Raw genomic sequence first — 22,450 nt, 5'->3', positions numbered from 1 at the left:
TGTGGGGTTTGCAGGCTCTTCTGCTATGTGGGAACTCTGTTCGTGGCCGCATTTCCAACTTGCAAACTACTTGGTTACGAATAGTTCACAGGAACAGAATCATGTCACAACTTGGGGAGGACCTGTATTCAGGGTTCACTATTTCAATTACATTTACTCAAAAATGTCAAGCTAAATTAGTACATAAAATAATTGTCCAATAACATTCATGAAGAATCAATGGAATTCCAATATTATTTTAACTTCTCTATAACCACTGTGTCAGCTGTTTATCTCAATACTCTCAGAGGTTATTGTATGGTTTGAATGCAACAAAAGGATGTTGCGTGTTCTTTTTACTTTACTGAGAGACAGACACCACTGTTTGTCCGGCATATGGAGATGAGGCCAAATCAGATTCAGTTTAATAGTTGATGCATTTTCAGAGTTTGATATAGAAGATGGGGAATTAGTTCCTGAAGTTGTACCTGAAAGAGTAACAAAACTGTTAATTATTCAGCTTCTGAACAGTATGACAAATGTCCAAGATAATCTCATTTGATTGTTGAAATCTGAGTCACGGATACACATGAACTGGTAACTCTACGGTAAGTTAACAGAAGACCTGATGGTACAAAATGGACTGATGGCAAATGTGCCTCCAGTTTTGCATCAATGTCCAATTCTCTTATCAATTGCGGAAATGTTTTCCTCCGCTAATGATTTTTTGTTTGATGCTCATCTATACTGTATGCAGCAAAACAGATTAATTTTTGGTTTTGTTTAAATGGGAATCTTGGGCAGGCCATAACTGCAATGATACAGCGCGCTTTCCAGTGCTTCATTAAGCCTCAGCAGAGATTTTGTGCTTCATAAAACCTCAATCAACAACCTTCCTTCTGGTTCAGGAAGCCAAAGTACTGGTGGCAAGACCAATGTGGAAATATAACATTTAATTCGGATTGTTTAATTATTTTTAACTCACTAAACTGTGTGAGAATAAAATGCTGAGACAATAAATTCTGCGGATGCAGGAATCTGGAGCAATACACAAAATGTGCTGGAGGAACTCAGCAGGTCAGGCATTTTGGGCTGAGACCCTTCATCAGGACTGGAAAAGAAGAGGGCAGAAGCCAGAATAAGAAAGTAGGTGGGGGGGGGGGGGGAAGATGTAATAAGCTGAGAGGTGATAGGTAGAAGAGGCAAAGGGCTGAAGAAGGAATCCAGTATTAGAGGGCAGTGGCCCATGGAATAAAGGATGGACGGGCGGAGAGGCGATGGGCAGGTCGTCAAGGTGGGGGAAGGGAGCCACAGGAATAAGGAAGACAAAGGAGTGGGGGTGGGGGAGGGGAAGAAAGAGAAAAAGAAGGGGAGGGGTTACCAGAAGTTCGAAAGATCGATGTTGAGGCCATCAGGTTGGAGATGCCCAAGGCAGAATATAAGATGTTGTTCCTCCAACCTGCATCTGGCCTCAACGTGGCAGTAGAAGATGCCATGGATAGACATGTCAGTATGGGAGTGGGATATGGAATTGAAGTGGGTGGCTACCGGGACGTCCTGGCCGTTGTGGCGGACGGAGCGAAGGTGCTCGATGAAGCGGTCACCCAATCTGCATCGGGTCCCACCGACGTACAGGAGGCTGCACCGGATGCAATAAATGACAGCCTTGGACTCACAGGTGAAGTGCTGCCTCACCTGGAAGGATTGTCTGGGACCCTGAATGGTGGTGAGGGAGGAGGTGTAGGGACAGGTGTAGTACTTGGTGTGGTTACAGGCATAATGCTAGGGAGTTATCAGTGGGGAGGGACGAGTGGACAAGGGAGTCGCGGAGAGAGCAGTTTCTTGCGGAAAGCAGAAAGGGTGAGGGGATAAAATGCCCCATGGACTGGAGAAGTGGAGAGGATTTTAACTAAATAGTGGGTGCAAGGGATCAAAGTTGGGAAGATTGGTAAATCAAGAGACAAGGCTAGAGAGAAAGCTATTAGCTAGGGAAATGATAAACAGTCTATAACGGAGGGGATCAAGAGTGCAAATCCAATAGCAATTCAACAGATAAAGCTGGTAGATATAAATAATAAGAATAAAACGAAAGGTTCTAAATCTGATTGAATATAGCACTTAAGCAAAACAGATGAACTGAGTGCAATTGAAATATGATCTGAAGATTAAGAGGCCAGAATATTGAAGAAAGTATGACATTTAGGAAGGACTGGAGCGAGGAAAGTAGTGGAGGAGTGGATCCATTAATTACTGATGGCTTTAGTGCAACATGGAGGTCCTACGTTCAGGAAATTAGGACATAAAGTGGGTTGGGTGGTGATCAGAAATAACAAGGACACAAAATCACATGTGGGAGTTGTGTACATACCCCCTAACAGTAACCACATAGTAGGACAGTGTACTAAGGATGAAATAATGGGAGCTTGTCAGAAAGGTATGATGATAATCATTAGGGACTTCAATCTACAATAGACTGGAAAAAATCAGATAGAAAATGTCACCTAGATGAAGAGATCATATTGACTTTGGGATAGTTTCTCAGAACAACATATTCTGGAGCCACCAAGAAAGCAGATACTAGCCCTGGTATTGTGCAACATAGCAGGATTAATTAATGAATTCCGGTGAAGACACTTTAAGGTAGCATTGATCAGGGCATGCATTTAAAGTGAGAGAGGGTAGGTTCAGAACAGACGTGAGGGGTACATCTTTTACTCAGAGTGGTGGATGCCTGGAATGCGTTGCCTGATAGGATGGTGGTGGCAAACTCATTGGGGGCTTTTAAGAGGGGCTTGGATGGGCACATGAATGAGAGGAAAATAGAGGGATATGGGCATTCTGTAGGTAGGAGGGATTAGCTATGTCAGTACGACATTGTGGGCCGAAGGCCTTTTCCGTGCTGTACTGTTCTATGTTCTATAACACAATTTAATTTTACATTCAGCTTGAGGGAGAGAAGAATGAGCCCAAAAACTAGAATTTTACTTAAAGGCCAAGCCAAGGCGAATTGCCAAATTACCTAAGGAATTGATCAGTCGAGATGCAAGGAAAAATTTAAGTTTGCCAGAATTATACAAGTAGATAGTAAGAGTTTCTGTCGATATTTTATTCGGGTGTTTCCACTGGTCTTGACTATAAGAGGATACAAGTAACATTGTAGAATTGGCACCCTAAATGTTGAATTGGGAGGAAAGAACGTGGGGAAAATTGCAATCATTGGAACTGTAAGTTGCGGCTGACAGGTCTCTGGGTCCGAAGGGACTTCATCCCAAGGGTCTTTAAAAAATAGCTTGTCATATATTTGGTTGCATTGGTTTTTAATTTCCTAAACTTGCCTGGATTTGAAGATTGCAAAAAAGAGAACTCCTTTATTTAAAAAGGGAGACAGTAAGCAGAAAACTGCAGGTCAGTTGGCTTAACGTCTGTCATAGGGAAAATGTTAGAAGATATTAGTAAAGACATTTTACTGGGCACTTGGGTCAAAAATCCCAAAGTAATTTGGCAAAGTCGATATTGCTTTTTGTGAAAGGGATCAGCGTTGACCAATTTATTGAAGTTATTTGAAGAAGTAACATGTGCTATGGATAAAGGGGAAACCAGTGGATGTAATATACTTGGATTCCAGAAGGTATTTGATAAGGTTATTGTGAAAGGTAACAGGAGGAAATATAATAATGTAGATTGGTTGGCTAACAGAAAACAGAGCAGGAATAAATGGCCTTTATCTGGCTGGCATCATGTAATGACGATGTACCATAAAAAGACTGGTGCTGGAGCCTCCGTCTTTGCAATTTATCTAAATGACTTGGTTGAAGGCACTGAATGTATGGAGGCTAAGCTACAGATACCAAAAGGCTGGATAAGAAAGTGAGTTGCAAAGAGGACATGGAGGCAGTCCCCATGTTATGATGGGGTTCTGTTCCTGACAACTGTTTGTAAGCTGGAATTAACAAAAGATAGTGTGTGGGAGAGGATCACAGAAACGGCTGTGATGGGAGAGTGAGCAGGCATGGGAGGAGTGGCTGTCAGCCGGCCTCTCTGATTCAGTGTGTGAGTCTGCTCAATACTCCCAGCTCTGTTCAGCATGACCCAGGCTCCACTTGTTGTGGCTCGGGCGGTGCACAATTTGCAAGGAGTTATTGTGCATGTAATTAGGAAATTTAACTTGCTTGTGACACCGGAGGCTATTCAGCCCATTGGGTCTATGCCAACTCCAAGCAAAGCAATCCCCCGAGTCCCACTACTCCTCATTTCCTCTCTTACATGCTGACCAACTCGCCTTTGATCCTTTTGCTACTTCTCTGTGCTACAGAGTAATTTACACTTGCCGGTTATCCTACCAGCACATCTTTTGGGTGTGGGAGGAACCTTGCACAGTCACACTGAGAATGTGCAAGCTTTACATGGACAGCATCCAAGGTCAAGATTGAACTTGGTGGAGCTGAGAGGCATCATGCTGCCTGCTCTGAAGCTAACAACGTTATTGTTTATTCCTAGGGGCTTTAATATAAAGGTTGGAAGGTTCTGCTTCAGTTAGATAGAGCTTGGTGAGTCCACAAATGATGTGTTGTGTACAATATTGGTCGTCTTATTTCAGGATGGATGTAAATGGATTGGAAGCAGTTCAGATAAGATTTACTGGACTGATATCTAGCATGGGTGGGTTGTCTTTATGGGGAAAGCTTGGACAGACAAGGCTTCTAACCTCCTGGCCTTCAGAAGGCAAAGGGGAATTGATTGAAACATACAAGATCCTAAGAGCTCCTATTAGGGAGGATGTATTGAGGATATTTTCTCCTGTAGGACAGTCTAGAACTAGGGGTCACTGTTTAAAATACAAGACAGAGATCAGGCAAAACCTTTTCTCTCATGGTTGTGAATACTTAGAACCCTCTTTCTCAAGGAATAGTGAAAGCAGAATCTTTGCATATTTTTACAGAAAGATTCTTGAAAGGCAAGAGGTTACAGGAAGGAGACATAACCGAAGTGTTGGGATTACCCTCAGACGAGCCATTGATGAGCGGCTTGGAAGGCTGGGTGACCTACTCCTGCTCTTAATTGCATGTTCACCTGAGCAGTTACAAGATGGTCTTTGCACTATTGTAGCTCTGGCACAATTTTTAAACTGACAACTGGAAATTCCCTGAGTAGCAGCATTAATTGGTGATATGACGATATAGCATATTTAGCATTCCGACCAAAGGTTATTAATTATATTCATGGATGACATATTATAATAAATTAGCAATTTATCATGTCATGTAAATAAAATTTCCATCTACAACTTGTGATTCGTGAGGTGGTGGATCCAGGCTTTAAAATTTATCACAAGTGTAAGAATACATTTACAGCTGGGTGCCTGATGGTACAGTAGTGGTTTCCCAGGAGCAGTCAATTAAAATCTGCCATTGGCCAATCATGCAGAGTTTTAGAAAAAATCTGTTCCACACATATAGGAGGATATTTCTGTAATATTAAAGTATGAAAATACTCATCATTAGTTAGAATTGAAATTTTTGAGGGATGTTTAATATCCATCTCCTTTCTGTTGCTTCCTTTCATTCAGCATATTATAAAGCACTCCAACTTTATCTTAAATGCATGTCATATGAATGCAAGCTCTTTAATTCTTTGATCATCAAACATTCCTGTTCATTTTTCTCTCTACTTTTGATACCTTTGTAACTGTCTGACTGACTGCATGCTAGTCCCATTTTCTATCTTGGAGTATTTATATGACTTCCCCTTTAGGGAAGCAAGTCGGTTGCTTGCCTGTACTTGGGAGAGGCAGTGTACATCTGGAAGCATGAGACTCCTTTAGTACACATGCATTACTTCAAATGTAATGAAAAGCAAACCGATAAGGCAAGAAGGATGAAGGATAACTACCGTTGCTTGTGCACCTTGACAGAGGAATGGATTTGAATAACTTTTGTGACATTATTCTGTTGGGGAGATCTATACAGTGGCCTGGTGCTAAGGTACATCCTACACCAACCTTGATTGTATGTCTCAGGAGGCAAAGCATTGGTCCGGTATGCTACCTCTTCTGGCTGGAAGCATTACCTTGACTATGAGCCTTCTGCCCAGTTACCACCCAGTAACACACTTGAGGTTGGCACAAGGAATGGAAAAAGGTGCAAATCAATGAAATGATAGCAGGAATACTCAAGCACCTGAGGAACCTTTGGATTTGTTAACATTCTTAGGTTTCCTTTTTCTTGTCTGGATGCTTTCCTTCTTCATGGCCAGTGGGCGTGGTACCTGCAGGACAAAACACAGTAAAATTGTGAATCCAATTCTATACACACATTACGGTATTTTACAACGTATGCAGTTACTAGAGACAACACTGAACAATGATCAAACCCAAATATGCTGTGGTGTTTCTATGTGGTTTCAGTAGAACCTAATCAATGTCCATTCTGGGTTATTCTCTTTCATATCCTGGAGACACTTGGATTTTCACTTCTATGACCAGTCATATCAACACAGAAAACTCAACAGACAATTCAATCCAGAACTGGTAAATGGAAACTGCCCTTTGTTAAAGCTCTCTAGCTCTCTCTGAAAATGCTGGAAATACTCAGCAAGTCAGGCAGCATCTGTGGAAAGGAAAAAGTTAAGGTTTCAAGTCTTGGGACCCTTTGTTAGAACTGGGAAAGAGAAAAACATTATAGTTTTCTGTAGGAGAGAAGGTGAGGGAGGAATGCGTAGAACAAAGAATATCTCTCGTAGGGTGAACTTAAATGGGAAAGTGGGGCAGATACAACATGTTATGCTTCTTTGTCTGTGAAATGTGTTGTAAATGGTGGGGGCTGTGGGACATGCTCAGCAGGCCAAACTATATGAACAGAATAAGGAAAACCTGAGCCAAATGCTGAGAGATATAGCCAGTCTGATACAGACAGAAAGAGCGAGTTACCTAAGGTTGTAAGATTCGATATTGTTTGGAAGGTTGAAATGTGCTCAGATGGAAGATGAAGTGTTCCTCAACTTGCATTAATCCTCGTTGTATGTCTAAGCTCTTGAATAATTTCAATAGCTCTTGAATTATTTCATATCTCCATTAATGTTTTGGAACATTTAAGGGACTATATAAACATAAGATGTTGTTGAATTTTCAATGTTTACTTGCATTCTGAACAAAATGATCACATTGGCTGGATTGTGTTGGACCCAGCCCATACCTTGCATATTTGCCTCTTGTGGGATTCATCCATTCAATCACACTAAAGTTTAGCAGCCCGTATAGCTCCCAGTCTCCTGGAAGCACGACAGCTGCAGACATCCTGCAAAAACAGAATGGTCTGTGAGCAGTGAACAGTCCTCAAGCGGTGGATCCTGAGGCACAGCTCCAGACCTTCATGATGGTCCTCTTGAAAGTTAATGTCTTTTCCACTCTATCTGAATGTCTCCAGTGATTTGAAACATTTAGAAATATTTGAAAAATTTGTAATTACTTAAAAAAATTTTTTTTTTAAATTTCTCATGTAATTTCATGAATTGATTGAGAAAAAGGAAAAGAACCAAAAGATGCATCAGCCCCAGTTGCACCATTCAGTACTGGCTGATTTGACTCTTGTCCCCAAATCCATTTTCTTGCCTGATCATCATAACCTTGATTCCTGTCTTGTCCAAAACATGATTCTATCTCAAACTTGAATATGCATCCACTGCTTCAACATACATTTAGAGTTTTGAATGGAATAATATATTATAATTACATTACACTTTGGACCAAAACTTGTGAGTTTTGTGAAAGAAGTAAAATCAACAAGTGATTGCGAACAAACAATGCTTTGAGACACGTTAGATTCCAGGTGAGGCCCACTTTTAAGTGTGCCATATTTTGCATGAGGTGCTTTTCAGTTTCACTGAAGTGAAGTTTGATATTTTAACACGTTTAGATGTAAACTACAGTAAAGATTTTAGGTATAAACGTAAAGATATTATGCACTGTTCCACATTATAGATATTCATAGGCCATGTGTCATAGCATAGATGCAACAATGTGGGCCGATGTGTGTCGGAAATGTAGACAGAAAGGGAGAGGAGAGGAGATATGAGAATGAAATCTAGTTGAGGAGTCAGTGCTAGTTATAATTTTCATTAATTACAGAGCATTAAATTGATTCGGAAAATAGCATTTTTAAGAGATCCTAAATTTGCAAATGACAACACACTGAACACAATAACTAATGAAGCATACCAATGCGAATTAATCCTAAAGGATCTATGCTGGATAGATCAGTGGACCGAGAGGTGGTGACGTAGTGCAATTTAGGCCCATTGGTTGGTTAATTGGCTACTGGAAATCACCCCTTAATGTGGGTATGTGACAAAAGAAACGAAGGGGAGTCAATGGCCACAGGAGGGTGAATAAGCTGCAGAGCAACAGGGGAATGGGATTGATGGGATTGTTCTGTTGGGAACCAGCATGGACCGAATAGGCTGAATGGCCTCCATCTTTGATAAACATAGGAGATTAGGTGGAAGTATGTGGATTATGAATTAATCTGTTTATAGTAACAGAGCAACAAGATGATTTGGGGAAAGGGTTACTGTGGGTTTGGTGTTTGAAGATAGAGAAGGTGAAAGAACTGTGTGTACAGGGATGTACACTTCTTTTTGTAAAAGAAGTGAGTCACCCACATTTGTGGCGATCCGTATGGTAAATATGAACTCAGGAAAAGCAAGTCCATGTGTATCAACTTGCTGCCCAAAGCCTTCCTGATTCACACTTTCAAGGTCCTGTGTGGATGCAGGACCATGTACGATGTAATGGCCACCACACAAAGAGCAGAAATAAACTTTGACATTCTGAGGCTTAGCCAACTGTCAAAGATGTCAAGGTTTTAAAATGTTTCCAAATGTTACTGAATTTCAAAACATTCAAAAGCAAAAATGTGAAGAAATTTAAAAACATTATTTATAAATTTTTTGAAAAAGAACATTTTTGTAAATGCAAATTATTAAAATAGTTAATCACCTTGCACCTAATGAATTTCCTTTACATTGAAATGAACGGACTCATTCTTGTGCAAGGTATAACTGGTGCAGATTGAGTGGACATACTTCCCAATGAATGGGGAAAATGCAGTACGTTTGCATTCCACTGCTAAATTCCATTAAGTGTTCAACCTCAATGCCCAAACAGAGAATTATCAACAAAGAACGACCAGCAAGTTAATAAGTTCCATGTTTGTGCAGGAACCCCAAGCTTCGTAGCATTTGTATTGAGAAATGCAAACAGGTCACCATGAAACTGCTGGAATTTCCCAGTATCTTCTAACTCCATGGGCTTGGCCACACTTGGAACAAATTGTTACTTCCACATAAAAAAGCTTGTGTAGTAAATTTGCATGAAAGCCTCTTCAGTTTCAGTCATAAAAACCATACCAAGGTGAATCTGATCCTGTGAGGATGTGACTTTCAGAGTTCACTCATTTTGACTGGAGGTGGCTTGGAAGCCTATAGGTTTAAGTCATCCTACAAGAGCTCATGATTTTACTGAATGCACTGTGTTCAGTGCATCCTGTAAATTGTGCATCAAAACCTTGCAATTTACACTTTATCAATAAAAATCAAAGGTACTTTTTGAAAAGGAGCAGAAAGTTATCCTGATGTTCTAGCTAATACTCACACTTAATTTCTTTGATGGAAGTATGTTGAGCATGAATTGGGCTTCACAAACTGTGTTACTTAACAGCCATGTCTATACTTCAAAAATAATCCATTACTTTTGATGCATCATAAGGGGCTATATTATTACAAGTATGCTCTTTGGTTGCTGCTTTCGAACCATAGAGAAGAATTGATTCCTTGTAGTCTTGATGCATTTTTCAGCTTTCTGGAAAACGTCAAGTGATTCACATCAGGCTGCTTCAGCCAACCTGATACCATTGTACAGTTCACCCCAGTTCTATAAATTTTTCTTTTGTTCTACTAGCAAGTGGTGTACTATCTGACGCCAAAATTCTTTACCATTATCTTCAAGGCGTATCAGGACTGAGATGGATCATTGTGCAGCTCCATCAACGTTCAAGGAGCTTCAATCTACACCAGACAGATCAGCCCAGTTGACTAGCATCCCTTCACCATCCTAACCACTCACTCCCTTCTACACTGGCACACCATGGCAGCAGCGTTCACCTTTTACAAGAAAAGCATGCTGAGGTTACTCTGTCAGTACCTCTGAAATCCACCACCATCACATCTGATGAGGTTTGCAGGTAGATAGGGACATCACTACATGCAAATTTCCTACCTAGGTCACACACCAACCCTCGCCTGTAGATCTTTCCTCCATCATCACTTGAGTCTAAATCCCTACCAAACAATAACGTGGGAAAACCTTCACCACAAGTACCACAGCAGTTCAAGATGGGGTCTTACAATTACCTTCTCAAGGGCAGTTAAGGATGGGAAATAAATGCGAGCCTTGCTAGTGAAATTCATTTCCCATCTAAAAGCACTAAATAAGTTCTGATATTCCAATACTGTCTGGATTACTGTAGTATTACTGAAGGGGGAGACTACTGAATTTTCCACATCATCCATCCATTTCCTTCCAATGATTTTGAAAGTAATAGCTTTATTGTCTTTCCTATTAGCAAATAATTTTAAGCCATTTTTTTAAAATACAGAATTCTCCCAAGGAGGTTGTTCTGCTACTACCACTGAGAGTGTTTGAACAAATCTCAAAGAAAGTCGGTCTAACCTCCCCATTTTATTTGGCACACTTAAGTTAAAATTCTATCCTGTGATCCTTAAATCCCGTCCTTGACTTACTTGTTCCAGATTCCAGACTCTTGTATCTCCCTGACTAAGTAGTTCCTTGGGTCCAAACTCTCCTCCAGTGTTAAAAATCTCAAAGCCCTTCCTAAATCCTCCCCTTATCATATTTCCTCTTCAAAGGTTCAGCAGACTCCCCATAACTCCCTCTTCTGAGTTCATGGATCTACTTGTCCTTCCTCTGGCTCTTCCATTTTCTTATAATAATTTTCATTTAATATGAAGGTCAAAGTTCAAAATCTCAGTCATTCGTAAATTCAGTGGTGTTATTTATTTTGCTTGTAAGCCACATCCATGTACATACAGTTCTTTCACCTTCTCTGTCTTCAGACACCGAACCCACAGTAACCCTTTCCCCAAATCATCTTGTTGCTCCGTTACTATAAACAGATTAATTCATAATCTACATACCTCCACCTAATCTCCTATGTTTATCACAGGTGGAGGCCATTCAGCCTATTTGGTCCATGCTGGCTCCCAACAGAACAATCCCATCAATCCCATTCCCCTGTTGCTCTGCAGTTTATTCACCCTCCTGTGGCCATTGACTCCCCTTCGTTTCTTTTGTCACATACCCACATTAAGGGGTGATTTCCAGTAGCCAATTAACCAACCAATGGGCTTAAATTGCACTACGTCACCACCTCTCGGTCCACTGATCTATCCAGCATGGATCCCTTAGGATTAACTCGCATTGGTATGCTTCATTAGTTATTGCGTTCAGTGTGTTGTCGTTTGCAAATTTCCGATATCTTAAAAATGCTATTTTCCGAATCAATTTAATGCTCTGTAATTAATGAAAATTATAACTAGCACTGACTCCTCAACTAGATTTCATTCTCATATCTCCTCTCCTCTCCCTTTCTGTCTACATTTCTGACACACATCGGCCCACATTGTTGCATCTATGCTATGACACATGGCCTATGAATATCTATAATGTGGAACAGTGCATAGTATCTTTACGTTTATACCTAAAATCTTTACTATAGTTTACATTTAAACATGTTAAGATACCAAACTTCACTTCAGTGAAACTGAAAAGCGCCTCAATCAAAATATGGCACACTTTTAAGTAGGTTTCACCTAGAATCTAACGTGTCTCAAAGCATTGTTAGTTCGCAATCTGTTTTACACTTGTTGATTGTAAATATCAGTCTTAATGCTAGCAGATTTGCTTATGCTTTACAAACAGCTTCCAGATAACTTTGTGCCTGAGAGCTGGGTGAAGCTAGCAAAAGCTAAAGAACAAAGTTCATTTATTAAATTGCCACATGAGCAAATGAAGGTAATGCATTCAGAGGCAGGTGTATGGTTCTAATATACTTGCGTGATATTTTATATTGTCTATTTATTAATTATTTATCAATCATTTCAACATGAGCAATGGGAGTGGGTAGCCTATTACTTTAAATCATAGCTGGTCTGATAATTATGCTCTGGTAATCATTCCTCTCTATTGTGATTGCACAGTAAAGTGAAAATGGTCTGCACATTTGTTTCTACTGAACATTTCATTCTCTCCTCATTTTCAACATTATTCAATAAAAGAATTGGTAATTACTCAAACTATATAAATTCTAACAGATTGCTTACATTTTGCCTTTGAACAGTTCACAGGTCTATTAAGTTCTAATTACAAAAGTAAAGAACTATTACCCCATGAAGTTTCATGTAGAGCCCACAAGCATTGCACACTGGCTCTCCTTCAGCGTTTCTCCTCCATAGGGTCGTGGTAGAGGTGTGGCAGTTAGTACAACACAAACCAGCGCGTCTGGAAGAAGACTGTAAAACACAATTTTTGGAGCGGCTTAAAATCCACAATGTTTGATCCATGCCTTTTAAGACATCTTTTTAAAATTATAATATTACTGCAACTTGCAGAACAATTATTTTGATTGGAACTGAGATTGTAATCTATTTTTCTCATTGTTATTTATTCCATTTTGTGAAAGGAATTTTCCAATGTGTACATGTGCACACAATTTGAACAAGGAATCAACTACCCGAATGCAATGCAAGCTTAAAATAGGCAGTATAAAAGAAGGGAGCCCAGGCACAACTGTGTGCGTGTTGTTTTCAAACTGAGATAAAGGACCAAGGTTCCTCTCGTACTTATTGAAAGGCACAAGGCTAAAATAATTTATATCGTCAAGGTCTAAGTAGTTTATTCAGAATGGGGAATGGGCCTCTGAAGGATGCCTCTTCACAACTCTGACCTTGTCAAGGAAGTTGTTGACCCCCAACATTGTGATGTAGTGTTGTTATTTAAGACATAAAAATTATGAGTGTGTTTTGCAGACTATTCAACTTGAATGGTGTTTAAGGACAGAAAGTAAAATTTATTCCAAAGTATCAGAGCTTAAGTTGCATTGAATCCAGAAAAAGAACTAATTAAAGCTGTAGTGCTTATGGTTTCTTGATTTTGGAAGATTTAGTGACACCACCAACTACCCCCCCCCACCCCCCCCCCCCACCACCACCACTCCAGTCTTCAGTTATTAATTTCTTGTCAGACTACACAACTAAAATCAATGAAGCCCTGATTTCTTTTCTGATTTACAACAGTCTGGACCACCAGTGAAAGTATTGCAATGGGGAAAGGGAGGGAAAGTTACTTTTTTTTAAACAGAAAGACGATCTGTTGAAATAATCACAAATTCAGTGCTTAATTTTTTTTGCAGGATATCCTTTTATGATTGTAAGGGGCATTGCAGGTTATTCAACTTCACAAAACAGTGGATTTTTTGAGAGATGTGTGAGTGGGTCTTGGAGGATGTTCTGTACTGGTTGAAAGATGTTTTTTGCTAATGAATCAGGATCCACCAAACTGCTTACCAATCTCCTCTGTGGTTTAATGAGTGGTCGGTTCATCCCGTTCATCTTGTGATATAACCCACAGGCATTGCAGAGATAATGGCCCGTCCCATCCCGTCTCCAGAGCGGAGTAGACATGGACCCACAATTCACACACTCCCGGCCCTCGGGGAACTCTTCCAACATTTCTATTTAATCAAATAAAAGGGAAAGGAAGAAATCAGTGACATCTGGTTTGTATAATACAGAGATTTGTGACTGTCAGAAAAGTGCATCCTGTTAAAAATACATTCTATAAGAAATAAAATTTTAAAAAATGGCTCCACAGCTAATAAATTATATTATTTATTGCCCTGCTTGGTCCTGGAGTATGTTATCTTATATTCACTTAAACTAATATGCTTTTTCATGTATTAAACTGGGTGTAATTCCCCAATATTATTAGCAAAGAAAAATAATATTTAAATCAAAACCCTGCTTGGATTCTAGGGTATTATGGAATTCCACTCATTGGTACAATTCACCAACTCCACTCACAAAACGGTTGTGATATTTCCTCTAATACTAAATATTATTAAATTTCAATTTTTTCACCATTCATGTCTGTTCTATGTGCCAATGGAAATAACTGGTACAAATCGAATGCCAACATCGAATTCTTTATTTCCAACATTTCAATTATTTTCAAAAAAAAATTACTAATGAAGTTTTACAGTTCTTCGGGGAAATTGGGATAGCAAATGTTCACAGGCAAAAGTTGCCACTTGAAACTTATTTATTAATTCAGAATATCTGTATTCCTTGCAATATGATCATCCATTGTATAAATGTTAAAATGGATGCTGGTTAGAGATTTCTAGCTTAAAATGTTTCAAGGGGAATTCTGAATATCATTATGAAATTTCTAGATAGCATAAAGCAATAAGCATTCGTTCCCCTCTCTGTGGAAAAACTCCTTAGATAAAAGTCCTAATGTTCCCTTCCAATTAGCAGCAGTAATGATAGTCACCAGTGAACTGTACTTTTCAGGTCATTTTCCAAATAAATGCTGAATCATCCTTAAATATTTCTAAAACTGTGTGTACAACAGTAATAACTTAAAGATGTTATTGGAAGCAAAATGTACGTCAGATAGCAACACAATAAATATTGTGGATGTTGTGGAGTTGAACCATATCTGACAGTCCAAGTTAATGGTCTCGCTGGTGCAGAGACAATTCTGGAAACAATAAATTTTGTTGTGATCAAAAAAAGTGGCATCCAAACGTGCCTGAGACTGCATTGATACTCATGCATTGTAAAGTGCCTTCTAATAGAAGGCACAAATCATTTCCAAGTAGGAAAAAAAGATTAAACTGTAGGTTTTTTTTCTGAAGAGGGTTGGTGATAGAAATCATAATGCCTTGCCAAACTTTCCCGTTTTTCATCAAAGTGTTTTTGGATGTTGACTAGTGGCGACAAGGAGACTGGCTCCCAAGACTGATGGAATGCTCATTTGTGTTACAGAACGCTCTGTGATCCACTACCCGATTTATCAATCACACCTATTGCACTCGGCTGACAAATGACAGCCTGTGGACGGAAAACAGGTCAACATTCTGGATTTATTCCTGCAGATGTCAAAACGTGCTGTAAACAAATACCTTCCTTATATAAAGGAGTTAAATATACTTTAGATTTTTTAGTTGTTGAGAGAAAACTGTTTACTCAAACGAAGCTAATTCAATAATTCCTTATCCTCCTCCAATTCAGTTCTGTATTACACGACGTTTGTATCATAGCGATTGTGTGCGCGATTGCAGAAGGAATTGACTGTTTACCACGGTCTACCGAGATCTATTTTGCTGTAGTTTTATAAAAGTAAGAAATATTTTATGTAGGCAGCGAACTTAATTCTTGTTAACTTCTTGCAGGGCGGTAAATGTTGAAAATGAATGTATATTCGCAATAATTGTTTGTCGGGAGTCCGAAAATTCTTATGAAGGGAATCTTTTGAAAGTCTGAGGACAGATTGAAATAAATGTGGTAATATATTTATAAAGGCAAATGTATGCTTTGAATCAGCTGATTCTTATATTCGCATTAATATATTTTGAAGCAATCGTGAAACTGTTAAACATTGCGGTATGTCTTTCAATCTGAAGGCTTGGATTTGCACCGCCGCACTTAATCGAAGTTCCTGTGATAAATCTTATCACTGTGTCTATTTATCACTTAATTAATTTTATATCTAATAATGCAAAGATATAACATGTATCTCTGTTCTGATAGCACTTTTCCACGGCTGTTAAAATATTGAAAATATGTCTTTGCAATCACTCCTATTAATTGCAAATCTATGACACTTAAAAGTAGACGTTGAGTATTAGCAGGTAATGAAGTGTGCTTGATACTTAGGAGGATGGTCGATCAAGTTTCACTGTCTCTCTCTATCTTCATCTATAGTAAATAAGGGGTGTATTTGTAGATTGTTTTGGAGATTTGAGTCAGAGGACTCATAGACTTTTTGAAGAGACTGCTCTGAGCTAATGTGATCCAGTAAAGTGCTTAATAGGCTTACAAACCATAAATTTCGTATGTTACTTTAAACATCTTCAAAACAGTTAGTGTTAGAAAATGACTCAAAGAGTATTGTCGAGGCCAGATTCAGCCGATCTACATTGCTTAATGCTATCGGGCAATGACATAAATTACAGCCCTGCATTTGCTAGACAGAATATTTGCAGAGATAAACGCACTTCAGTGTAACAGGTTTGTAAGCAGCCAATCAAACCAAACCAGTCCTCGGTATTTTTATTACTTCAGGACTCCATTCTTTTTTGTTTCAAACTGGATTTCCAGACGCCGAATAAAATGAGGAATTATCGTGTTTAACGTGGCCATCTCCGCGTCTAGTTTCTAACCTTTATTCCTTTCCATGTACCGGAGACAAAAGCGGCCTTTAAGCCCTCGCGTTTCCAGAAAGATCATTGCAATATTTACTCTTTAAGAATAAACGCCACAGATTAATTTAAATGTGTCACACATAGCAACATATCGCTGAGTGAAAATTTAAATGAAATGGGATCTGCAGTTTTCTGCTGAAAGAGATAGCATTAACCAAGATGTGGAATTTAAAAAGTCGTTCCACATTGTTTTCATTGTAATATCTTGATTCGTTCGAATTCGTGAAAGTTCTAAACAGATGATTGAGTAAGTATAGAGCATAAATGACTTTAGGAGCTCTAAATGAACTGCTGCAGAGTTGAACTGGACCACTATCTCTCCGGAGGATTGCCGAAAAGACGCACATACACCTTTGCCTTTGCAAATTCGCAGAGCCCGGCTAGACACAAAAAATTATTGAAAAGACCACAGTCAAACAGAAATGTTTAAGAACATAAATAAGATATGAAAGTAAGTTCTTCAAAAAAAAACAAATCACATATTTAAGGGAAAACAAAATGAAATACAGAGAAAGTGAAACTGTCACTAAATGGACAGGCGATCGATACCATTCTGTGTGGTGTCTAATTGTCCAGCAGAATGTACGTTTTTTACAATTTGTATCTGAGAGAATCGCATTTGTCAAAACATATTTTGCTACAAATGTTAACTTCATAGTGGCGCGCAATTATTTGTTAGTGCTCTAGGACATACTTGTAACTTGAATGTTAGGCGGTGACTTAATTTGCATGCTTTGTTCAAGGACTGACTTCAGGTTACATACAGAACACCTCTATATAATTCTAATTTCCAATAAGGTATAATAAAAAATAAATTAAAAAAGTAAATTAATTTTAATTATTATTTTATCAATGACATTTTATCAACGAAGGGAATAATACATAAGCCAATTTCAGAGAAGACAGTTACCTTTTAAGAAATAGAATTTTATGCATAAAAATTGGCAAATTTTAAGTTTATAAGATATCCAATACACCGACGAACAGAACTTGGAAAATTCTCTGGGACACGGTCGGATCTGGTTTATGTGAAATTAAGTCACACATTGGGAGTAGCTTTACAATGACTTATTTACAGATGTCAGTGCGCTATAGTTTCGGATGAATAATACGGCATGGAAGCAATTGCTTACCGGCATCGCAACAGGCGGACCACAGTCTGCCTAAAACGGGTGAAAAGATGGCCCATTTTTAAAACAAATGACAGTCGAAGGGTGTGATAAATCAAACACTGACTGTAATTTCAAGCTATTAGGTACACAGTTGCCCTGAGGTCATACTGAGAGCTCCAACCCTCCGCTGTTCTCCGTATTTATTATATTCATCATACCCTTGGACTGAAACGCCAATTCTCATCACACGTGGATTAAATGTCAACCATCAACAGTTGAAATCGGAAAATTACGTTTCAATTGTTATTCCGAAGAATCTGCTTTTATTGAAAGATGAATGTTATCCCCCAATTGGAATTATTTTGGTGGGTGTGGGTTATGAAGTGACCCGTGGCTCTCAGCTCCCAAAGTTCATCCGAATATTGTAGTGGTCAAATGACTTTATGCTTGTTGGAAAGGTCCCCTGAAGGTGTATTGGAAATAAAAGCCTTGATTACTGAAGTGGTACAAAACATTTATTTGTACTGGAGTGGTTGATCAGCACTCTCCAAATCCTTGTTATTACATTTGAAGATGAATTTCAGTGACTTACCCAGACTGGATCGCCTTCCAGACATGGAGACTTGTCTTGCCTGAAGGCTGTGAATCATGGAACTCTCGAAGGGACCAGGTGGCCATGCTGAAGTCATCTCTGGCCCCACGTAGGTAGGATATGGGCTGGAGTAGGTTCCATTCACCGACCTGACCAGGGCATTTCCGTACTGCTCCCTGCCGCTGGCGCTGATGACCAAGGGGTTGGTGTACGCCGCATCTCTCCCTGCGCCGTGGCTCATGGGGGGACTGTGAGAATAGGAGAAGGTGGTCGAAGGATGCGGGCTACTGGGGTTGAATCCAGAGTTCTCGGTGACTGGTTGCGGCCAACCCGTGTGATTGCTCAGATGATGACTCTGATGGGCCGATTCACAGTTCTGGAGGTACGGTATGCTGGATAACATGGACGGGACCCGAGTTGTCGGCACGTACATGGGGGAACCCGCCGAAGAATGCATGAAATTGCCAGAAGCCTCGTGGGGGTAGGTCGGTTGTCCATGATTCGCAGCTAGCGCCAGACTTTGGTACATTTTCTCACCGACTTTAGGCCCTGATGCGTCACGAAAACGAATGCACACTGAAATCGTTTGAGCTCTAAATACACTCAAATTGCCTTCACTTTGAGATCAGTTCATTGCTAATTTCATAAGGGGAGTCCCTCAAAACGAAGGTGACCGCGGGAAGCCTTTTTTAATTCTCCTCTATCCACGCTCTGACCTTATTCAGTAAGAAATTCACCTGAAACAGATATAGATCACAATTACAAATTACCCAACAATAATCCACTCCCAGTTACCCAAACCTAGTTTGGTGCGCTCCATAAAGTGAAGTACCTGTTCTAAGTGACAACTTCCGCATAACGTGAAGCCCACGATCTTTCAGCAACTTCTATTTCAGCATTTTTAAATTGGAATATCTAGATTTGACATTTTTAAAGTAATGTTTTGCTCTAAATACACGAGCGTAGATGTTGATCTGAAATCGACTTCCGGAGTTGCAGAGAGCACCAAAAGCTCATTCTAAAATGTTGTATCTTCTGCGATTCCATATGAAGTATGGTTATTACATGCATTAAGAAAGTATTTCAGGACCTGTTCTGACTAAATGCTCTGGTTACATCCAGATAATCAAGGGTGGCAATTTCACGATGTACCTAACAAAAACTCGGTACAAGCAAGTTTTCCAGCATGCAATATTTCTCGTGTTATCCGAATAAACTGAGTCTCGCTTGTGTGTATATATCACCCCCGATTTAAATATTTCCGCGGCTGTAGCAGAAAATTAAAAGAATATGTATCTAAGGGGAGTCGGGAGAGTTTATGGAATGTTTGTACCTTTATCCCAGGGCGCCCTATAAAAGTTTCTAACTTGGGTTTATCTCTGACTACACAAATCACAGAAAAAAATTCGATAACTGTGCTGCTCTAAAGTAATGGCAATTTAGTTAAGGTTTTACATGGCATCCTCTATCTATGCGATAAGGTAACCTGACAGATAAGGACAAGGGGGGGAAAAAACCTCCAGCCGGCAGATTCATTGGCTGGGAGGGTTACTTTTAACAAAATACTTACGATCGAATCCAGAGCGACCAGCCGCTGGAATGAGTGGAGAAAATCAAATATCCGAGAACTCGCTTCCTCCCCCCCCCCCCCTCCCCTTTTTTTGTTGAACCAGTATCCAAGATTGCAGGACGAAGATTGTAATTTGTCAGTGCGACGTGCGCGGCGAAGGAACTGTTGCTTGGGGTGCTTCTGATACCGACTGACCTGTCTCCTATCTTGATGGGTGACTTGTTTCAGAAAGCTGCCTGTGTTTTTCTCCGCTCCAACTCTGCCAATTCACTGAGCTAATTGTAGCCCCGGGATCACGTGACGCAAGCCCTTCCCCCCCTCTGTATTTACATAGCAGGGCACTGTATTCTTAAAGAGACAGGGAACCCAATCCTTTGGCGTCATAATCCAATTTGAAGAGCGTTAACGACCTGAAAGCAGGTTACACCGATCCCCACTCTTGCTTAATATAATCTTCGGTTTGGAAAATGAAACGAAATGGCAAAATGACAATAGTGAGGTGAAGGAAACTGTTCCTGAAATTATTATGTCAATGATTCGCTTCATGCTATGACCCACTCCCATAGGTCTAAAGAACGGGGGTGGGGAGGGGGGGGGGATGCCTCAATACAAGGAGGAAACATGAGAATTCTCAGAAAGCAACTATGGTGAAAAGATTTGGCGAGTTTATCATCAATAAAAGAATTCCGATTTCTTGTGAGACTCGGTTTTGACATCTCTATATTTTAGGGCATTACTTCACAACTGAACGTTGTCAGGAAGACCACTGTTTCGATGTTCATGAAGCAGAACATGACAAAGTGAAGAATTCATCTGCAACCTTGTGATGCGCATGTCTGAAAGTGCAGTACTAGAAGCAGCCTTGTTTAAAATTAATCGAATTTAATTTCCAACTCCCACCATTTATCTGCAGATTTGAATATTAAATCTCAGATAATGCAAACTGCGAAAGTGCATTAGCAGAGACAGCAACCCAATCAAACACTCCCCGTGACCGACAATGACTGGATCGCCGTGTTTAACAGTCCGTAGAGATTATGCTTAAATCTTCAGTCAGTCCATCCACTTGTGATCTAAAATGTTGAATTCACATGCTCGTTTCAGCGCAGTGAGAAATTACTTTCCACAGTTTGAATATATTAACATAATTTCGCGTACAAAATAATCAAGTATAAGGAGTGTATTTATATCTGAACAAACGGCACCCAATCCTCGATGTGGCTTCATTATATGTAACATGACAGAAATCGTTAGTACATCCGTTTCAGTATTTCGGTAGTAAATCGCTCTGGGACATTCTGTGAAGGCGCTATATAAATGCACGTTTTTCCTTTCTAATGTTTTAGTTTGTGGGTTTTAAAGGGTGCCATTCTTCTGCTCATAAACCTGGGATAATAAACATTACCATCTGTTCCAGTGTTGCCACTTTTTAAAAAACTTTTTATAGATTGTTCCAAGACACTGATCTTCGAGGGAAAAAAAGAGGGGTAATTGTATCGTTGTTTCTCGTGCAGTAAGTAACTTACTGTTGAAATGGATTATCCGGCCTAACTAAAGAATCCCCGTGCTACTTTAAACTCAACGGAGAATTATTTCTAACCTGGCGTTTCTAAATCACAAAGGACAGTTCGAAAGCATTTCCTTGTATACCGGCAAATTAGTAAGGCTGTTAACATCCCTGGTATGAGATACTTGTACATGGATTGGAGAACGAAGGCAGTCAGCAAAAGCTGTTACTGATGTTTCGTTTGCATTTGTTCATTCTCCCCCTTTTAATACGGTATCTTTCAAAGTCTTTTTAAAGTGTTTCGTCCGAGATCAGTATGGATTTACAATATTATTCTTAAGGAAGGATAAAGGCCAGTTGAAGCCAAGTTAAAATAACTTCGGTCAGGTTGACCTACTGCCGCTGTTCTTCCCCAATCGACCCCGATCCAGAAAACAGCTCGGACCAAGTCAGTTAACTGGTCCCCTCTTCAATTTTTAATAATATTTTGTAAAACATTGCAGTATCGATACGTTACTGCGGATAAGCAGAGTAACCTGTAAATTATTTTATAAACGGCATCCCACCAACCCAAAAGGGCCATTGCATTGTAGAAAAATATTTTACATATTTTTATATTTTACAAAAAAGACCTTGATAAACACTGATCCGTTGCCATTGCCAAACGCTCCCCAATATCAAACACATTATTATTATACTGTATTGGTATAGAGGAGACAGAGAAATTCTACAATACGAGCTCAGAATGAACCTTGCCTGTGTTATTTAATTGCTTGGGATACTTTCTTGGATTATATCCCCTTACCTCCTCCCATCCCCACCACCTCCCCACCAATTTCAAGAAAAAAATCTAACATTACCCTTTTCATTTACTGGCTTTTGCCATTTCAAAATGTTTTTACTGAAGATAAATGCATCTCCGTCAGTGCCAGAGGTTATCTGAAAACGCACGCGTGGAGTCATTTTTGCTTTACTCGGAGGCCGTCTTCTTGCTCGCACCTCTACGGCAGCATCGCAATTTTTCTTTTGCCAACAACTAAATTTAAATCGTATCGCAAAATTTCACCTTTCCAACGATAAACTCGACAATTTCAGGTTAGTTTCTCAATAGCAAGGGTACACCAGCCAATG

General features: G+C 39.6%; 1 protein-coding gene across 1 annotated transcript; it reads right to left on the bottom strand.

Annotated features, from left to right (window-relative positions):
- Window positions 1-340: 340 nt before the first annotated feature.
- On the bottom strand, window positions 341-19,856 carry LOC127578875 (transcription factor GATA-5-like). Its single transcript, XM_052031407.1, is given in 7 exon segments — window positions 341-402; window positions 405-467; window positions 6,156-6,243; window positions 12,436-12,561; window positions 13,615-13,781; window positions 18,243-18,979; window positions 19,813-19,856. Coding segments are annotated over 6 exon segments (1,035 nt in total). The 5' UTR covers window positions 18,772-18,979; window positions 19,813-19,856.
- Between the last annotated feature and the right edge of the window lie 2,594 nt (window positions 19,857-22,450).

The sequence above is a fragment of the Pristis pectinata genome, chromosome 16 (assembly GCF_009764475.1).
Source record: "Pristis pectinata isolate sPriPec2 chromosome 16, sPriPec2.1.pri, whole genome shotgun sequence".
NCBI classification, from domain to species: domain Eukaryota; kingdom Metazoa; phylum Chordata; class Chondrichthyes; order Rhinopristiformes; family Pristidae; genus Pristis; species Pristis pectinata.
Note: the sequence above shows the minus strand (reverse complement) of the source record. Positions and strands in the feature narration are given on the sequence as shown.